Source organism: Bos taurus, chromosome 11, assembly GCF_002263795.3.
Source record: "Bos taurus isolate L1 Dominette 01449 registration number 42190680 breed Hereford chromosome 11, ARS-UCD2.0, whole genome shotgun sequence".
NCBI lineage: Eukaryota > Metazoa > Chordata > Mammalia > Artiodactyla > Bovidae > Bos > Bos taurus.
In genome coordinates, this window is record NC_037338.1 from 103,771,268 (window position 1) to 103,786,602 (window position 15,335).

General features: G+C 60.8%; 3 protein-coding genes across 3 annotated transcripts in view; 2 read left to right on the plus strand and 1 right to left on the minus strand.

The window, feature by feature from the left end:
* The window catches only part of CCDC187 (coiled-coil domain containing 187), a 52,839-nt gene extending 47,982 nt beyond the window's left edge, over positions 1 to 4,857 (minus strand). The window contains exon 1 of the mRNA XM_059891887.1: positions 4,765 to 4,857. The gene's annotated coding sequence lies outside the window, so the exon portion shown is untranslated. The remainder of the gene's footprint in view (positions 1 to 4,764) is intronic.
* On the plus strand, positions 2,455 to 11,612 carry LOC132346647 (histidine-rich glycoprotein-like). Its single transcript, XM_059891893.1, has 2 exons — positions 2,455 to 5,260; positions 11,340 to 11,612. Exon 1 carries the CDS (start codon positions 3,446 to 3,448, stop codon positions 4,373 to 4,375), a length of 930 nt encoding a protein of 309 aa, XP_059747876.1. The 5' UTR covers positions 2,455 to 3,445; the 3' UTR covers positions 4,376 to 5,260; positions 11,340 to 11,612.
* GPSM1 (G protein signaling modulator 1) overlaps positions 11,612 to 15,335 on the plus strand; it is a 35,528-nt gene continuing 31,804 nt past the window's right edge. Inside the window, exon 1 of the mRNA XM_010810552.3 lies at positions 11,612 to 11,702. The gene's annotated coding sequence lies outside the window, so the exon portion shown is untranslated. The remainder of the gene's footprint in view (positions 11,703 to 15,335) is intronic.

The following is a 15,335-nucleotide window of genomic DNA, read 5'->3' on the forward strand; positions in this document are numbered from 1 at the left end:
AATGAAAGTCCTTCCCGCCCCTCCTTCGCTCTGGCCGCAGGATCACACACCCGAGCAGAGGCCTGACCCCAGGCCTCTGAACGACTTCCCTCTGCTAGGCCTTCAGGCTTCCCCATCAATTGGGGTCCCTGGGGCGGGGGGCATCCTCCCAGCATCTTCTGGACTCCCAGCCCCCTCTGGAGGGCAGAGAGAAAGGGTCACTCTGAGGGCAAGTGGCAGGAGCCCCAACACGAGAAGGTTCTCCTAACAGATGAGCCTGGTAACCCTTTGTTCCTAGCAGGGACTAAGCTGCCCCCAGCAGTCAGCAGAGACCGACTTATCCAGGAAGAAGCTGGGCCACAAACACGGCGGGGCAGTCACTTCAAACCCTCCGTGTGCATGCTGCATGCGTGTGCGTGCTCAGTCGCGTCCAACTGTGCCACCCCACGGAGTGTAGCCCGCCAGGCTCCTCCGTCCCTCGGATTCTCCAGGCAGGAACACTGGAGTGGATTGCCATTTCCTTCCCCGGGGGAATCTTCTCCACCCAGGGATCGAACCTCCTGCATCTCCTGCTTCGAAGGCAGAGTCTTTACCTGTCGAGCCACTGGGGCTACTGGCGATAAAAGCACAATCCTGGACATGAATGCGGGGCGAACTTGGAATCAGACCCAATGGCCTCTGTCGCCCTGTGAGCTCTGACAAGCCCCAAGCGGGTTCCCTCTCCTCCTGCCCACCTAGCTGCGGAGCCCCTTCCAGACTCAGCCGCTCACCCCGGAGTCAGGCCGCTCCCGGCCCAGGGCCCCCCGTTCCTGCCACCCCTGCACGCCACACTGTTAGTTTCCACGGGGGCGGCCACCTGGCTCTGAGCCGGGCTGCAGCTGGATGGCCACGAGTGGCAGAGTTGGGTCCCCTCTGGGGTCACGTTCTGCGCGGCTCCAAGAAGGCCGCTGGGCAGAGGTGATAATGGGGGGCGGACAGCCGCCCTCCCCCCTGCAGGTGTGCCCGCAGCATCTCAGCTGAACCCCTCCAGCGGGTGTGGGGCCTGCAGCCCGCCCTCCTGACCCCTCCCCGGCTCCTGCCAGCGTGATGCACTCTCCAAGGAAGATCCCCTCCCCTCCCTGGGAGCGGGGCCCTGTTTGTCTGCTTCCCCTCCCCCAGGTCAGGGATGACTACGGGGTGGCAGTGGCCTGAATGCAGATGCAGATGGCTGCAGGAGCCCCCGGAGAAGGCAATGGCACCCCACTCCAGTACTCTTGCCTGGAAAATCCCATGGACGGAGGAGCCTGGTGGGCTGCAGTCCATGGGGTCTGAGTGCCTTCACTTTCCCTTCACTTTCATGTAGTAGAGAAGGAAGTGGCAACCCACTCCAGTGTTCTTGCCTGGAGAATCCCAGGGACGGGGAAGCCTGGTGGGCTGCCATCTATGGGGTCTCACAGAGTTGGACACGACTGAAGCGACTTAGCAGCAGCCATAGCCCCCAGCCCAGCTGGGCCCCGTGTGGAGGAGTGGGGGGTCTCATCTCAGCTGTCCCACTGAGGGTCCCTTGGGAGGAGCCCCACTCTGATGGCTCAGACAGGCTCAGCCACAGTCTCGTGTCCTGGCCCCGGCAGGACCGGAAGCCGGGCAGGAGTCTCTACGGCCAGCCACTCCCCCGGAGCTGGGAGAGACAGCACCCATGGGTCTCCAGGGCCAGGCTGGTTCTGATCAGAGCAGCGTAGGCTCATGAAGGACAGAGTTCTCGGCTGGGAGGGGCTGGTGCAAAGAGCAAGCCCATCGTCCCCGGGTCCCTCTGCCCGGCTCCTGGTGGGTGCCGTGGTGGGGTCCCGACTCCAGGCTTGCCAGGTACCCCCTGGTGACCTCGGGGAGGGCGTTCAGTTTCCTCATCAGGAAAGTGGGCACAACAGCAACTTCCTTCGGTGGGGCTCTCATGAGTGTCAGAAGACACCTGGTACTCAGTGCCCGCCCCAGGCCGGGCACCTGGTGAGAAACGAGAGCAGACGCCTCTGTCCACACTCGGGCCAGCCCAGGCCTCCTGCCGTGCCTGACCCCCACAGCCAGGCCGGAAAGCGGTGCCCCGCCCGAGCAGCTGGTTCTGTCCCTCGCTGCCACCCGGGGCCGTCCCTGGCCGGGGCCACCGCCCCCGCAGCCCGCTGTAGCGTGAGAGGTGGCCCCGCCGGCTGGCAGAGGGCGGGACGGCGCTGTCTCCTGGAAGCCGGCCTGGCTCTGCTCTGAACAGCTGTGCTGTTTACTGTCCCCGCCGCGTCCCCAGGAACGCCGGCCCGAGCAAGCCCGAGCAGGCTGCGGCCCTCGGCCCACCACGCCCACAGACCCCGGGGCCCCCGGCAGAGACCACAGAGGAGGCACAGCAGCAACAGTGGGCACGGCCCTGCGCGTCGCCACGGCACCTGCCGGCCGCCTGCCAGCCCAGCCTGGGGACGCAGGGCCCGAGCGTCTCCACAGGAGCAGGCTGGGGGGCTGAGGGCCAGGGGCCAAGAGGCTGCAGGAGGCCAGCCCGAGGCTGAGCCAGGCCCTGGGCCCTTCGGGAAGTGACCTGCAGACAGCCTGCCCTGAGGCTCAGAGACACACGTGTCCCCTCGGACAACCGCCACACACACGGACATACAGCACACACACAGACACACAACACACACACCTCACACACAGACACACACACCACACAGACACACAACACACACACCCCACACACAGACAACACACACAGACACACATACACCACAGACACACAACACACACACCTCACACACAGACACACATACACCACAGCCACACACCATACAGACACACAACACACACAGACACAAAACACACACATGTCACATACAGACACACAACACACGCACCTCACATACAGACAGCACACACAGACACACATACACCCCAGACACACAACACACACACCTCATATACAGACACACCTCACACACAGACACACACACCACACAGACACACACCACACACCACACACAGACACACAATACACACACCTCACACACAGACACACACACCACACAGACACACAACACATACACCTCACACATAGACACACACACAGATACACATACACCACAGACACACAACAGACACACCTCACACACACACACCACACAGACACACAACACACACACCTCACACACAGACAACACACACAGATACACATACACCACAGACACACAACACACACACCTCACATACAGACACACACACACACAGACACACAATACATACCACACATAGACACAATACACATACAGACACATAACACACACACACCTCACACACAGACACACACACACCACAGCCACACACCATACAGACACACAACACACACAGACACAAAACACACACACATCACATACAGACACACAACAGACACGTCACATACAGACACACAACACACGCACCTCACATACAGACAACACACAGACACACACCACGCACCACACACATGGACACACAATACACACATTTCACACACAGACACACACAGACACAAGCACACACACCTCACATACAGACACACACCACACACAGACACACAATACACACACCTCACAAGACACACAGCACACACCACACACAGACATACACCATACACCACATACATGGACACACAACACATACGCCTCACACACAGAAACACAATACACAGCACACACACAGACACACAATACACACACCTTACACATGGACACACACCCCACACCCCACACACAGACACACAATACACACACCTCGCATACAGACACCCAGCACACACCACACACACCACACACCTCACACACAGACACCCAGCACACAACACACACACCACACACCTCACACACAGACACACAGCACACAACACACACACCACACACCTCACACACAGACACACAGCACACACCACACACCTGGACACACAATATACACACCTCACATACAGACACATAATACATACACCTCATACACACATACACCAGCACTCACCACACACATCACACACCTCACACAAAGAAACACAGTGCACAGCACACACACAGACACACAATACACACACCTCACATACGGACACAGCACACACCATACACACCATACACCTCACACACAGAAACACAATACACACACTTCACACAGACACACAGCACACACCACACACATGGACACACAACACACACCCCCCACACAATACACACATCTCACACACAGAAATACAATACACAGCACACATAGACACACAATATACACACCTCACATACAGACACAATACATATACCTCACACACAGATACACAGCACACACCCCACACACAGACACAGCACACACCACATGTGGACACACCACACACACACACCAAACACAGACACACAAGGGACACAGACACACACAAGCAACATAACACACACACAGACAACACACTATACACACATAGACACACCGCACAACCACACACAGACACACGTTACACCCTACACGGCACACACACGACCCACACAGGCCTGGTGTGCCCCCAGGTGAGCTGGCACTATCACCTTGCCCACGGCCACACAGCCCGGAGGCCTGCCCTGGGCGCCACCTCCCTCCCAGACTAGGAGCACCAGCGAGGCCAGACAGGAGGCTGTGGATGCGACACGCCCAGCCTGGCTCGGCCCTGGGCAAGGGCCGTAGGCACGCAGACCCCTCCTGGGGGCAGGGCGGGGGAGGGAGGCTGGTCTGCACTGGGCCCAGCCCAGGGAGAAGGGCCTGGGGAGGCCAGGCGGGGCTCAGGCGGAGCCCCCAAGGACTCACCCGCTGGAAGCTGGGAGGGCACCGGGCAGCGGCCGTGGCCCAGAGGCAGGCAGCAAGCGGAGCGTGGGGACCAGGGCACCCAGGCCTCTGGGCCCTCAGGAGGCCGGGTGCCAGGCTGGGAGGGAAGCCGCCCTGATGTTGCCAGAGAAACCCTGGCATCCGTCTGATACTGGGACTCCTCCTCCAGGCGTGAAGCCTGGGGACCTGTGCCAGGCGCCAGGGGCCTCACCTGGGCCAGCGCCCCGCCTGGGCAGAGGCAGGCGGGCCTTCAGGACAGCCTCCCCACGGCCCAGAACTGCCCTAGCCCCGCCTCTGTGGCCGCGGGCCCATCCAGCCCGCGGTCTCCCTCCTCCCCAGAGCCCCCACCCCCAACGCGGGGCTCTGGGAGCAGGAGCCCTGGAGGTGGACGGGTGGCATCCCTTCCGACACAGGACAGCAGGTTTGGGTCCCCGGGCAGCTCACGCCTCCAGAGCAGCCCTCCAGGCCTGGAGACCAGGTGGGCGGGGGCAGGGGGGTAGTGGGGAGGGGAGGTCCCAACACACCACACTCACTGCCCACAAAGCCCCTCACGGTCTTGGGGTCACCATGGCAGCCCCACCGGAATGGCCGGAGGTGGTGGGGGGTGTTGGGCACCTGTACAAGATGGATCCGCGTGCGGATGGGTCTTGGGGTGTGGGTGGCTGGGCTGGGATCTGACGCTTTCCTGTGGCCCTTATGCTGGTTTTCCAACTAGGGGCGCTGGTGAGTGGAGGGGGAGGTGTGTCCAGCCCCCCATCCCTACCCTGTCCAGCTCCAATTGAAGGCCTGTGGGGGCAGGATGCTGCCCAAGTGTCCTGGGGGCTGCCCGGTAAATGTCCAAATCTCCCCTGCCAACAACTTGGCTGGCTACGGGGCAGTGCCAGCAGGTGGCGCCCTCTCCCCATCATAGTGGGGGTGCGGCGGGGGGCGGTGGGAGGCGGTGTCCCACAGGGCTTTGATGTTCCTGCCACACCCCACCCCCACAGTTATGTTTCTCCCCACCCAGAAAACTCTAGAAAATAGTCTTTTGCCAAGAAAGCCTCTTGGTGTTCAGGAAATTGGGATTTAGGGGACAGGAACTTGCAGCAGTCTGGCCTCTTACATACTCAGGGGCATGTGTGCCCCTTGCCGCCTCTGGGGGTGGTACGCGGGAGCCGCAGCCGCTCGGCCCCCGGGGAGAGCTGGACACCGACGGACACCAGCTCGGACTGGAGCTGGACCCTCCAGGAAAGACCGCCCTGGAGGTGGCCGTGTCCCTGGGACGCAGGGTCCAGAGGGGCCGACCCTGTGGCCGGTGGGTGTGGAGCGCGAGCCCTGCGGCCGTGCCTGGGCCTCCTCGGGCCCCAGGAGCCCAGCCCCGGAAGACGGATGGGCTCAGGCATGTCCACACAGGTGGGCTCTGCCCATCAGTGTCAGAGAGACAGGGGGAAGCCACCTGGCCCGAGGGCTGGGCAAGGGGGCTGGAGCCTGTGAGGAGCCAAAGTTCCTCCTTCGGAGTTTCTGGAACATTCCCCCCGATCCCAAGTTAAGCAAACAAGACCCTGACACTACCCGGGGTGGGGGGTGGCGGGGGGCAGACAGCAGCACACCTGCTGTCCGGACTCTGCCCCCGGGCCTCTGGCACCGCCTGGGGCTGCCCAGTCCAGTCGCTGCCCTGAGCAGCCGCACCAGCCTGCGCAGAGCACCTCCCTCTGGGGTTCTGAGATGCAGACCTCAGATCACCACCGCTGAAAACAAACCACTTTTTTTCCCTTATTGAAAGGAAACGCTCCAGCTCCTACACTGAGACAAGTCTCCCAGCCACCAGGCCACCTCCTCAGTGCGTGGATTCCAGGCCTGAAAACCGGCTCAGGGCCAAAACCCCTGCCAGTGACCATGGCTTTTTTTTTTTGATCAGGGCAGCCACCCTGGGCGCCTCAGTCATCTGTCTTCATTGGCTGTGACCTGTGAGCGCCTTCCCCAGAGGCACCTGCAGTGAGTGCGGTGGGCAGGGGGATGGCAGCCACCATCAGGATGTCGGGACACAGGGCCGGGTAGACACTGATGCCCTCGGACCCCTGTCAGGCCGTTACCAGGGTGCTGCCCGGGGCCCACCTGACAGCGGGTTTGCGGGGTCACAGATTCCCGTGATCGGCCCCCTCCCTAGTCTGTGGATGTAGAGCTGGACACCCTCACATTGGATCCATGTTCTGTGGGCTAGGAGCTACTGTTGTGATCGTGGTGGGAAGGTCAAGGGTATGAAAAGTCTCCCCTCTGAGGTCCAGAGAGTGAAACAAAACGAGCGTCGCCTCCCGGCGCCCTCCTGGAGGGTTTGAAGGACGCAGGCCGGTCCCCGCACCTCCGTTTCATTGGCTAGGCCAGGCCCTGCTGAAATGCAGTGGACCCAGGACGCCGACCACAGTCTCCGGGGCAGGGGGACGCGGCCCCAGGGACACAGGGCCCCACAGTGCGGGGCGGTCTCCGGCCCCATCAGAGGTGGATGGCGTTGCCTATGTGGGAGGCACACAGCGCCCGCTGCAGACCTGCCCAGGGCTGTCTGACTCCGCTGCCCTGAGCCACACACGTCACGTCCACCCGTCCTCTCGGGGGCACGATGCTGCCGGGCTGGCGGATCAGACCCAGGGTGACACGCACACCCTAGAGGTGGGCCTCGGGCAGAAGCGGATACGACAGCCAGGACTTGGGAAGACCACAAGACTGCTGCACCATGAACGTCCCAGAGGTCCAGGGAAGGGTGGCATTCCCGGGCGTGCCCTCCAAACCCAGGCCCAGTGGTTACATCTCACACCTCCTGCTGCCAGCCTCTTGGCTTCTGGAGAAAGCAGGGCGCACCTCCAGGGATGCACTCTGGCCCTTTCCCAGGTGGCGCGGAAGGCCGCTGGCCTGGAGGGCGGTCCGGAACGGGAAAGGGGCCCCAGCTGGTGGGCTGGTGTTGCCCAAGTCCACGAAGGGCAAGGCTTGCGGGGTGGGGACGCAGCCAGGAGGAGAGCTGTGGCCCAGCCCGGGGCTCCGCACCCTGGCATGCCATCGGAGGAGGGGCTCCACCCACCTGGCCCTGAAGCTCTGCGTCCTCCCCGGGGCCCTGGGTGCTGTGTCTGGATAAGGAAGGAATGGAGGTTAAGTGAGGTCATGGGGAAGCAGCGGCTAGTCCTACAGCATCCAGCATCCTTACAAGAGGAGACCCCGGGGCTCCCACTCTCTCCTTGCCCCCATGCGCACGCCCAGAGGAAAGGTCGCGTGAGGACACAGCGAGGGTCCTCACCGTGAGCCAAGTCTGCCTGGGCCTCGATCTTAGACTCGGTGATGTTTCGTTACACAGCTCAGGCTGACTAAGAGACACGCTTACTGGGCCCTGACACAGACACCGGGCCAGGCTCCAAGCCCTCAGGCGCTGGGCCCGGTGAGCCCACCCAGCCAGGCCCAAGAGGGCTTTTTTCTTTTAACATTTATTTTGTTTGGCTGCGCTTAGTCTTCATTCTGCACAGGCTTTCTCTAGTAGCAGAGAGCAGGGGCTACTCTTGGCCCAATCCTTTGGCCACCTGATGCAAGAGCCCACTCACTCGAAAAGACCCTGATGCTGGGAAAGTTTGAGGGCGGGAGAAGGGGACGACAGAGGATGAGATAGTGGGATGGCATCACCGACTCGATGGACTCAATGAGTTTGAGCAAGCTCCGGGAGATGGTGAAGGACTGCATGCTGCAGTCCATGGGGTCGCACAGTCGAACATGACTGAGCGACTGAACAGCAACAACAGGCTTCTCAGTGCAGTGGGTTCTCTTGTTGCCGAGTGCAGGCTCGAGGCCCGTGGGCTTCAGTAGCTGCAGTGCCCAGGCTCTGGGGCGCAGGCCCAGTTGTGGTGGCACATGGGCTTAGTTGATCTGCCGGATGTAGGATCCTCCCAGACCAGGGATCGAACCCATGTCCCCTGCATTGCAAAGTGGACTCCCAACCACTGGACCACCAGGTAAGCCCACAAGGGGGCTTTCTGATGGTTCGCAGCAGCTCCTTGCCCTAATCCTGAGCTCTGACCAGCCCTGCAGAGAGAGGGAGGGATGCTGGGCCCTGGGGAGAGAGGCCCCGCCCCCACCTCTCCTTCCTTCCTGCAGCTTGCCCACCTAGCTGCCCGGGCCTGATGCGGTTCTCTGGGGAAAGGTCCATGCTCTCGTCCTGAGAGGTTTGCGGTCTGAAGGAAGGAGGGCCGTGCCGACCGCGGGGAGTGGGGTGGGTGGCAGGACCATGTGCTGTTCCTACCAGGGGCTCCTAGGGCCTCACACGGCGGCCACCGGGTTTGCTCCACAGACGGCTGCCCCTGTACACGTGAGCTGTCAGCCCTGGATTCCTTAGGGCCACAGATACGGAAGCCCCACCCCCAGGGCAACCTGAAAACCATGCACGGCCATCGGGCTTGGTGTCCCCAGGGTCCTTCCCTCTCCACCCCCACTCCGGGGTCCTGACCAGATGACTCGGATATCAGGAAAAGGACCCGCTGTCCTTGTCCCAGGGTCCCCATGATGAATCAACACATGAGAAGGGTCCCTAGCGCCCCCCCTGCTTACTGCTTAACCCTGGGCTGAGGGCGCACAGGGTTAGGAGAGGAGCAGAAAGCCAGGAGAGGGCGCCCGGGGGGGGTGCGGGGGTTTCCATGGCAACCATGAGCTGCCTGGGCTGGAGCCCTGTGGGGGGTGGGGCACGGCAAGGGTGTGGTTCCACTCTCCTTTCCGTCTGTTTCATCAGGGCTGGGACAGACAGACGTTGCCCGAGGACTCCATTGAGGGGAGCAGCTCCTCCAGCCACTGCACGCCTGCCTCAGGCCTCACCCGCCTCCCGGGTGGCCGGGGATGGGCGGGGGGTGATCAGCACCTCTTGAGAACACCTGTGAAGAGCTCCCAGAGCGCGGGGTGCCCTGAGCAGCTGGCCGCTGCCCTGCTCTGCCCAGAGTTCTGCGCCCCCAGGGCTGGGTGCGTGTGAGCACAGAGCCCTGCCTGCTGCCCACCCCGCCCTCCCCTCCTCCCGGGAAGCCGCCACACATCCCCTGAGCGCCCCAGTTCTCCCTTGATGTGGCTCTGGCCCAGATCTGGGGTGGCACGCTCCCCCTCCAGCTGGCCTGGCAGCCCAGACCTGCCCGAGAGTGATGGTGTCTGAGGGTGGGGAAGGGTGGGGGCTGGGCCTCTCCTCCTCCATACCTGGCGGTGGGCAGGGCCTTCAGGCAGGTGGATGAGGGGGCTCTCGAGGGGTGAGCGGGTATCATGGGAACCAGGCGTCCTCCAGCCTCTGTGACCACACTCTTGGCGTGGCATGTGACACATAGGTGATGAGCACCAGTGCTCAGGGGTGAAGGTCAAGGGAAATGAGAATGTGGGCAGGGGTATTGAAGGGTGAGGGCCCCTGCTGCAGGGCCCAGGGCTCAGAGACCTTCCTCTAGCTCCAGCTGCTTTTCCATGTTCCCGGCCAGCAGGCCAGCTCCTGACCGCAGCCTCGTGGCCCCAGGGGCACCTGGCCTTGCTGCCAAACGGAGCATCTGCCCCAGTCGTTGTTCAGTTGCTCAGTCCTGTCCGACTCTGTGACCCCAGGACCGCAGCCCGCCAGGCCTCCCTGTCCATCACCAGCTCCCGGAGATTGCTCAAACTCATGTCCACTGAGTCGAGGATGCCATCCAACCATCTCATCCTCTGTCGCCTACTTCTCCGCTTCCTCCTGCCTTCAATCTTCCCCAGCTTCAGGGTCTTTTCCAATGAGTCGGCTCCTCACATCAGGTGGCCAGAGTGTTGGAGCTTCAACATCAGTCCTTTCAATGAATATTCAGGATTGATTTCCTTTAGGATGGACTGGTTTGACCTCCGTGCTGTCCAAGAGACTCTCAAGAGTCTTCTCCAGCACCACAGTTGAAAAGCATTAATTCTTCAGTGCTCAGCCTTTTTTAATGTCTCACATCCATACACTACTAGAAAAGCCATAGTTTTGACTATATGGACCTGTGTCAGCAAAGTGATGTCTCTGTTTTTTAATACACTGTCTAGATTTGTCATAGCTTTCCGTCCAAGGAGAAAACATCTTTTAATTTCATGGCGGCAGTCACCGTCCACAGTGATTTTAGAACCTAAGAAAATAAAGTCTGTCACTGTTTCCATTTTTGCCCCATCTATTTGCCATAAAGTGATGGGACCAGATGCCATGATCTTAGTTTTTTGAATGTTGAATTTTAAGCCAACATTTTCACTCTCCTCTTTCATTTTCATCAAGAGGCTCTTTAGTTCCTCTTCGCTTTTTCCATTAGAGTGGTATCATTTGCATATCTGATGTTACTGATATTTCTCCCAGCAATCTTGATTTCAGCTTGTGCTTCATCTAGCCCGGCATTTCGCATGATGTACTCTGCATAGAAGTTAAATAAGCAGGGTGACAATACACAGCCTTGTTGTGCTCCCAATTTGGAGCCAGTCCGTCGTTCCATGTCCGGCTTTAGCTGTTGCTCCCTGACCTGCATACAGGTTTCTCAGGAAGCAGGTAAGGTGGTTTGGTATTCCCATCTCTTGAAGACATTTTTTGTCTTTTTAAGGATTTGCTGTCTCAGAGGGGCCGGCAAACTCTCGGCCCATGGGCCCCATATACGAGAGACTCTTGTTGCCGTGCTCCAGGGCTGTGCCACGGGCTTCCCAGCAAGACCTCATTCACCGGGCTCCCATCTGAGGGAGAAGAGAGAGGCCCAGAGGAGGGCTGGGGCCCAGCTCATGAGCAGCCCTGCTGCGTCCCAAGCCCCACGCTCGCCCTGCGCTGTAGCTGGGAGGGGTCCCAGCACAGAGAAGCCTCTTCTCCATCAGTGACCACCTGAGCGTCAGCCCCGCACCAGGAGCTGCAGCAATCGCGGCGGGTCCCTGCCCACCTGGCGCACACAGGCGCCCTGCCCGGCCTGTGTCCACGGGTAAGGACCTGGTTACGCGACAGTGACACAGCCGCAGGGTGAATGTCACTCAGCCTCCACCTCTGACCGTATCTATGATGTCCCCATGATGCTCACAACATAATGTTAACTGAGAGCAGAAAACTACAGAACTACATGTGTTACATGACCCACGTCGTGGGCAAGCCTTGTAAGTGCAATTCTGAGATGTGAGTGCAGTGGGGTAAAGGGTGGTCCCCAAAGAGACACCCACCTACAGTGGTAAGCGTGACCTCGTTTGGGAGAAAGGGCCCTTGCAGGTGAAATTAAGATCCTAAATCCCATGCAAGTCCTTTCAGGAGGAAAGACAGAGAGCACAGACACAGGGGGAAGCGGGGTGACACGGGAGGATGGAGGCAGCGAGGGGAGGGACTCGGCCACAAGCCAAGGGCCACCTGGAGCTCCAGGAGCTGGAAGCGGCAGGGAGGACCCCTGCTGGACCCTTCACACAGAGCGGGACCCCACCAGCACCCAAATTCTTCCGGCTTCCAGAGCTGAGAGAACAATTTCTGCCACTTGAAGCCACCCAGCTGTGGTCATTTGTCATCGCAGCCCTAGGAGACTACACAGAGGCCACGGCCCATAAGGTTGTGTTTACCCAGCGCTGACTGGGCCTCCGTCACTGTCCCAGTGTGGGAGGTAAGGGTTAGAGAGGTGGGCCCGGGTCCAAAGTGAACCCAGGCATCTGGGCTGTTAAACCCAGCCTGGCCTGGCTTCCCCTCCCCAGAGGGTCTAGGGCCACCACCCACCGTCACGCTGCTGGAATGGAGAGATGCCGGTGGGCGTAGAACCCCACCAACAGAAGAAACCCACCGCACTTTCTGTTCCCCTGGAGGCTTCCGAGCATTTATTTGAAGCAGTGGATTTGACTTCCTAATTCTGTTTGGTTTACGAGGATGTGGGTGGGCTTCCCTGGTGGCTCAGATGGTAAAGAATCTGCCTGCAATGTGGGAGACCCAGGTTCGATCCCTGTGTTTGGAAGATTCTCAGGAGAAGGAAATGGCAACCCACTCCAGTATTCTTGCCTCGAGAATTCCAGGGACAGAGGCTACAGTCCATGGGGTTGCAAAGGGTCAGATATGACTGACCAACTAACACACTTAGGCTGATGATAAAAGATATCCCCTCCCACCCCACACCCAAGGCCTGGGGGGCTTGGAGCCACTTGAAGAACCTGGAGCCCAAATACACTCCCCTCTCTCCGTCTCCATCTCTTTCCCTGACTCTCTGTCTCTCCGTCTCTCCCTCTGTCTCCCTCTGTCTCTGTTTCTCCCTCTCTTTCTCTCCCTCCATCTCTCTCCAGCACTCACAGTGTCTGCCAGGCCTGGGGGCACAGACTGGCAGGGGGCGGGAGCTTCGGTCCCATCAGCCAGGGGTGAGCCCGCTCTGGACAGGTGAGCACGGGCCTGCCCCATGGGCACCTGGCTCCTCCCCACAGGGCTCGGGGCCACAAACCCGGTGACAAAGCTGCCAGCCGGTGGCCCAGGAATGCCGTGTGGCCGGGTGTCACTGGATGACGCGGTGGCGTGCGGCTCCGAGCACACCTCCAGCTATTTCCTGGGCGTGTCCTCTCCGCGTGAGGCCCTCAGGACCTTGGGGTGGGCAGACCGTTTCCTTCCGGGCTTCTTGCAAAAACCCACTGCCCACCCAGAGCTCCCACTCCAGGGACATTGAGGCCTCAAGGAGAGGAAGTGGCGGCGGGTGGTGTCTTGGGGGCCTCGGGGCAATGGATGGCAAGTACCCCAGAGCTGTGCAGTAGCGAGTTCTTTCTCAGGGTTATGAGATTATTGGAAATGATGGTAAAAATTTGTGTTCTTTTTATCTAAGCACATATGTGCACGCATGTGTGTGCGTGCATTTGTGTGTTTGGGTCTCTCCCCTCTCCCCGTTTACCTTTTGCCTCGGGTCCCAGATTGGGCATCTCTGCTGGTGGTACCTGGGGGTGACCCAGGCCCCCCTGGGCCCTGCAGGAGCAGTCTAGTGGGGAAGGGGGGCATGGCGGGGTGGGAGGAGGCAGAGACTGGGAGCTGTCCTGCCGGCCACCAGGTCATCCTCAGCTTGCCCCCCGCCCCAGCAAACACCTGGGGGTGGGGGCTGTCTCAGAGCTCGCATGTCCTGCCTGAGCCTCGGAGCTGGTTCTTTGTGCAGGGATGGCCCCGGGCAGCCTGACCACCTTCTCCCAGCCTGGTCTTCACCTGAGGCCCATGTCGGCCTTGAGTGCCCTCCTCTCTCCAGAGGCCCAAGGCCTCTCCACCCCCAAAGGCTCAGCCAGACCCCTGCAACTGTCCAGCATCACTTCCCTGCTGGCCTGTCTTGGGGACAGGCCCAGGAAGGGGTCAGTTAGGAAACCGGGCTTGACCTCAGTTCCCCTGAGACCCAGCCTGGTGACCTAGGGCATCAGTGTCCGGTCTGCTCACCAAGGGGAACGGCGTGCTGATGAAGCGGATGCCAGGGAGGGGTGAGTGTTGGCGGACAGGCACACGGCAGTTGCCCCCTGGCGGAGGCGGCGCTGCTGACAGCCGCCAGCAGCAGGGTTGGTACTCTGAGTGCGGTGGGAGGGGGGCGCGGCTCGAGAGCGGTGGTGCGTCTGGGGACAAGATCCAGCATCGCTGCCTGTGCCACCCACGGCATCGTCTTGCTGCCACCTGTTAACTGGGGCTGGAAGGAGGATCCAGGTGGGAAACTGTTTTTCTTCCCTACACTCCTTCGGGAATGGATGGAGGGGGTGTGCTCACGGCCTCCTGTCGGAACACTCTGCCAGGGCGGGCGCTCCGAGCGTCACAGGGGAGAATTTACACGACAGGACATGCAGAGCGCAGGTGTGTGCAGGTAGCAGGTCTCTGCCCCCCCAACCCCCTGGGAGGCCGGGGGGAAGGAGGAGCAGCCCCGAGGGTGAGCGGAACGGATGGGAGGGTGGTGAGCCAGGTCTGCTGCCCCCAGGACCCCTCCTCCCCCAGACCTGCCTCCCGGCAGCCCCCTGCTCTCCGTGGAGCTGAGGCACACTTAGTTTCACACCTGGGTGGCCACGTGCTACCCGTCCACACTCCACCCTCCTCCTGGGTCCTCTCCACGAGAGTCGGTCGGGTCCCTGGACGGGAGAAGACACACCTCCGTGCCATGTGCCAAGGACTGCCTGCAGGGGCCCAGAGGGGAAGAAGCACAGTCCCAACGGTAGGCACCCTGAGCTCTGACTGCCGCCCAGCACCGTGACCATCACTGTCTGGACCCACGATCCTTCCCGACCCCAGCGGCATAGGGCCGCTGAACCCTGAGGGGCAGAATGGAAACTCAAGACAGGGAAAGCAACTTGTGCCAGGCACCCAGCAGGGTTGGGGTGGGCAGGGCCTGATTCAGGCCAGCTTGAGCCTGGCCCGTTGCCCAGCACCCCCAAGATGGTCCTAGCTCCCCTGGGGAAGCTCTGATAGAAGACCCTTCCAGCCCAGGGACTCCAGCTTCCCACGGGTCTCCCCCTTCCCAGGAAGGAAGAGAGAAGATACCCACCCCACCCTTCTGCAGGGACCACCCCCATCTGCCCCCACAGCACATCACCATGAGGGCAGCCTTCCTGACACACGGCAGTTGGCTGCACACCCAGGTGACCGTAGGGAGCCAGAG

Bases quoted from the DNA above. Each gene is read 5' to 3' on its own strand.
- LOC132346647 (XM_059891893.1), top strand. From the start codon at position 3,446: ATGGACACACAATACACACATTTCACACACAGACACACACAGACACAA.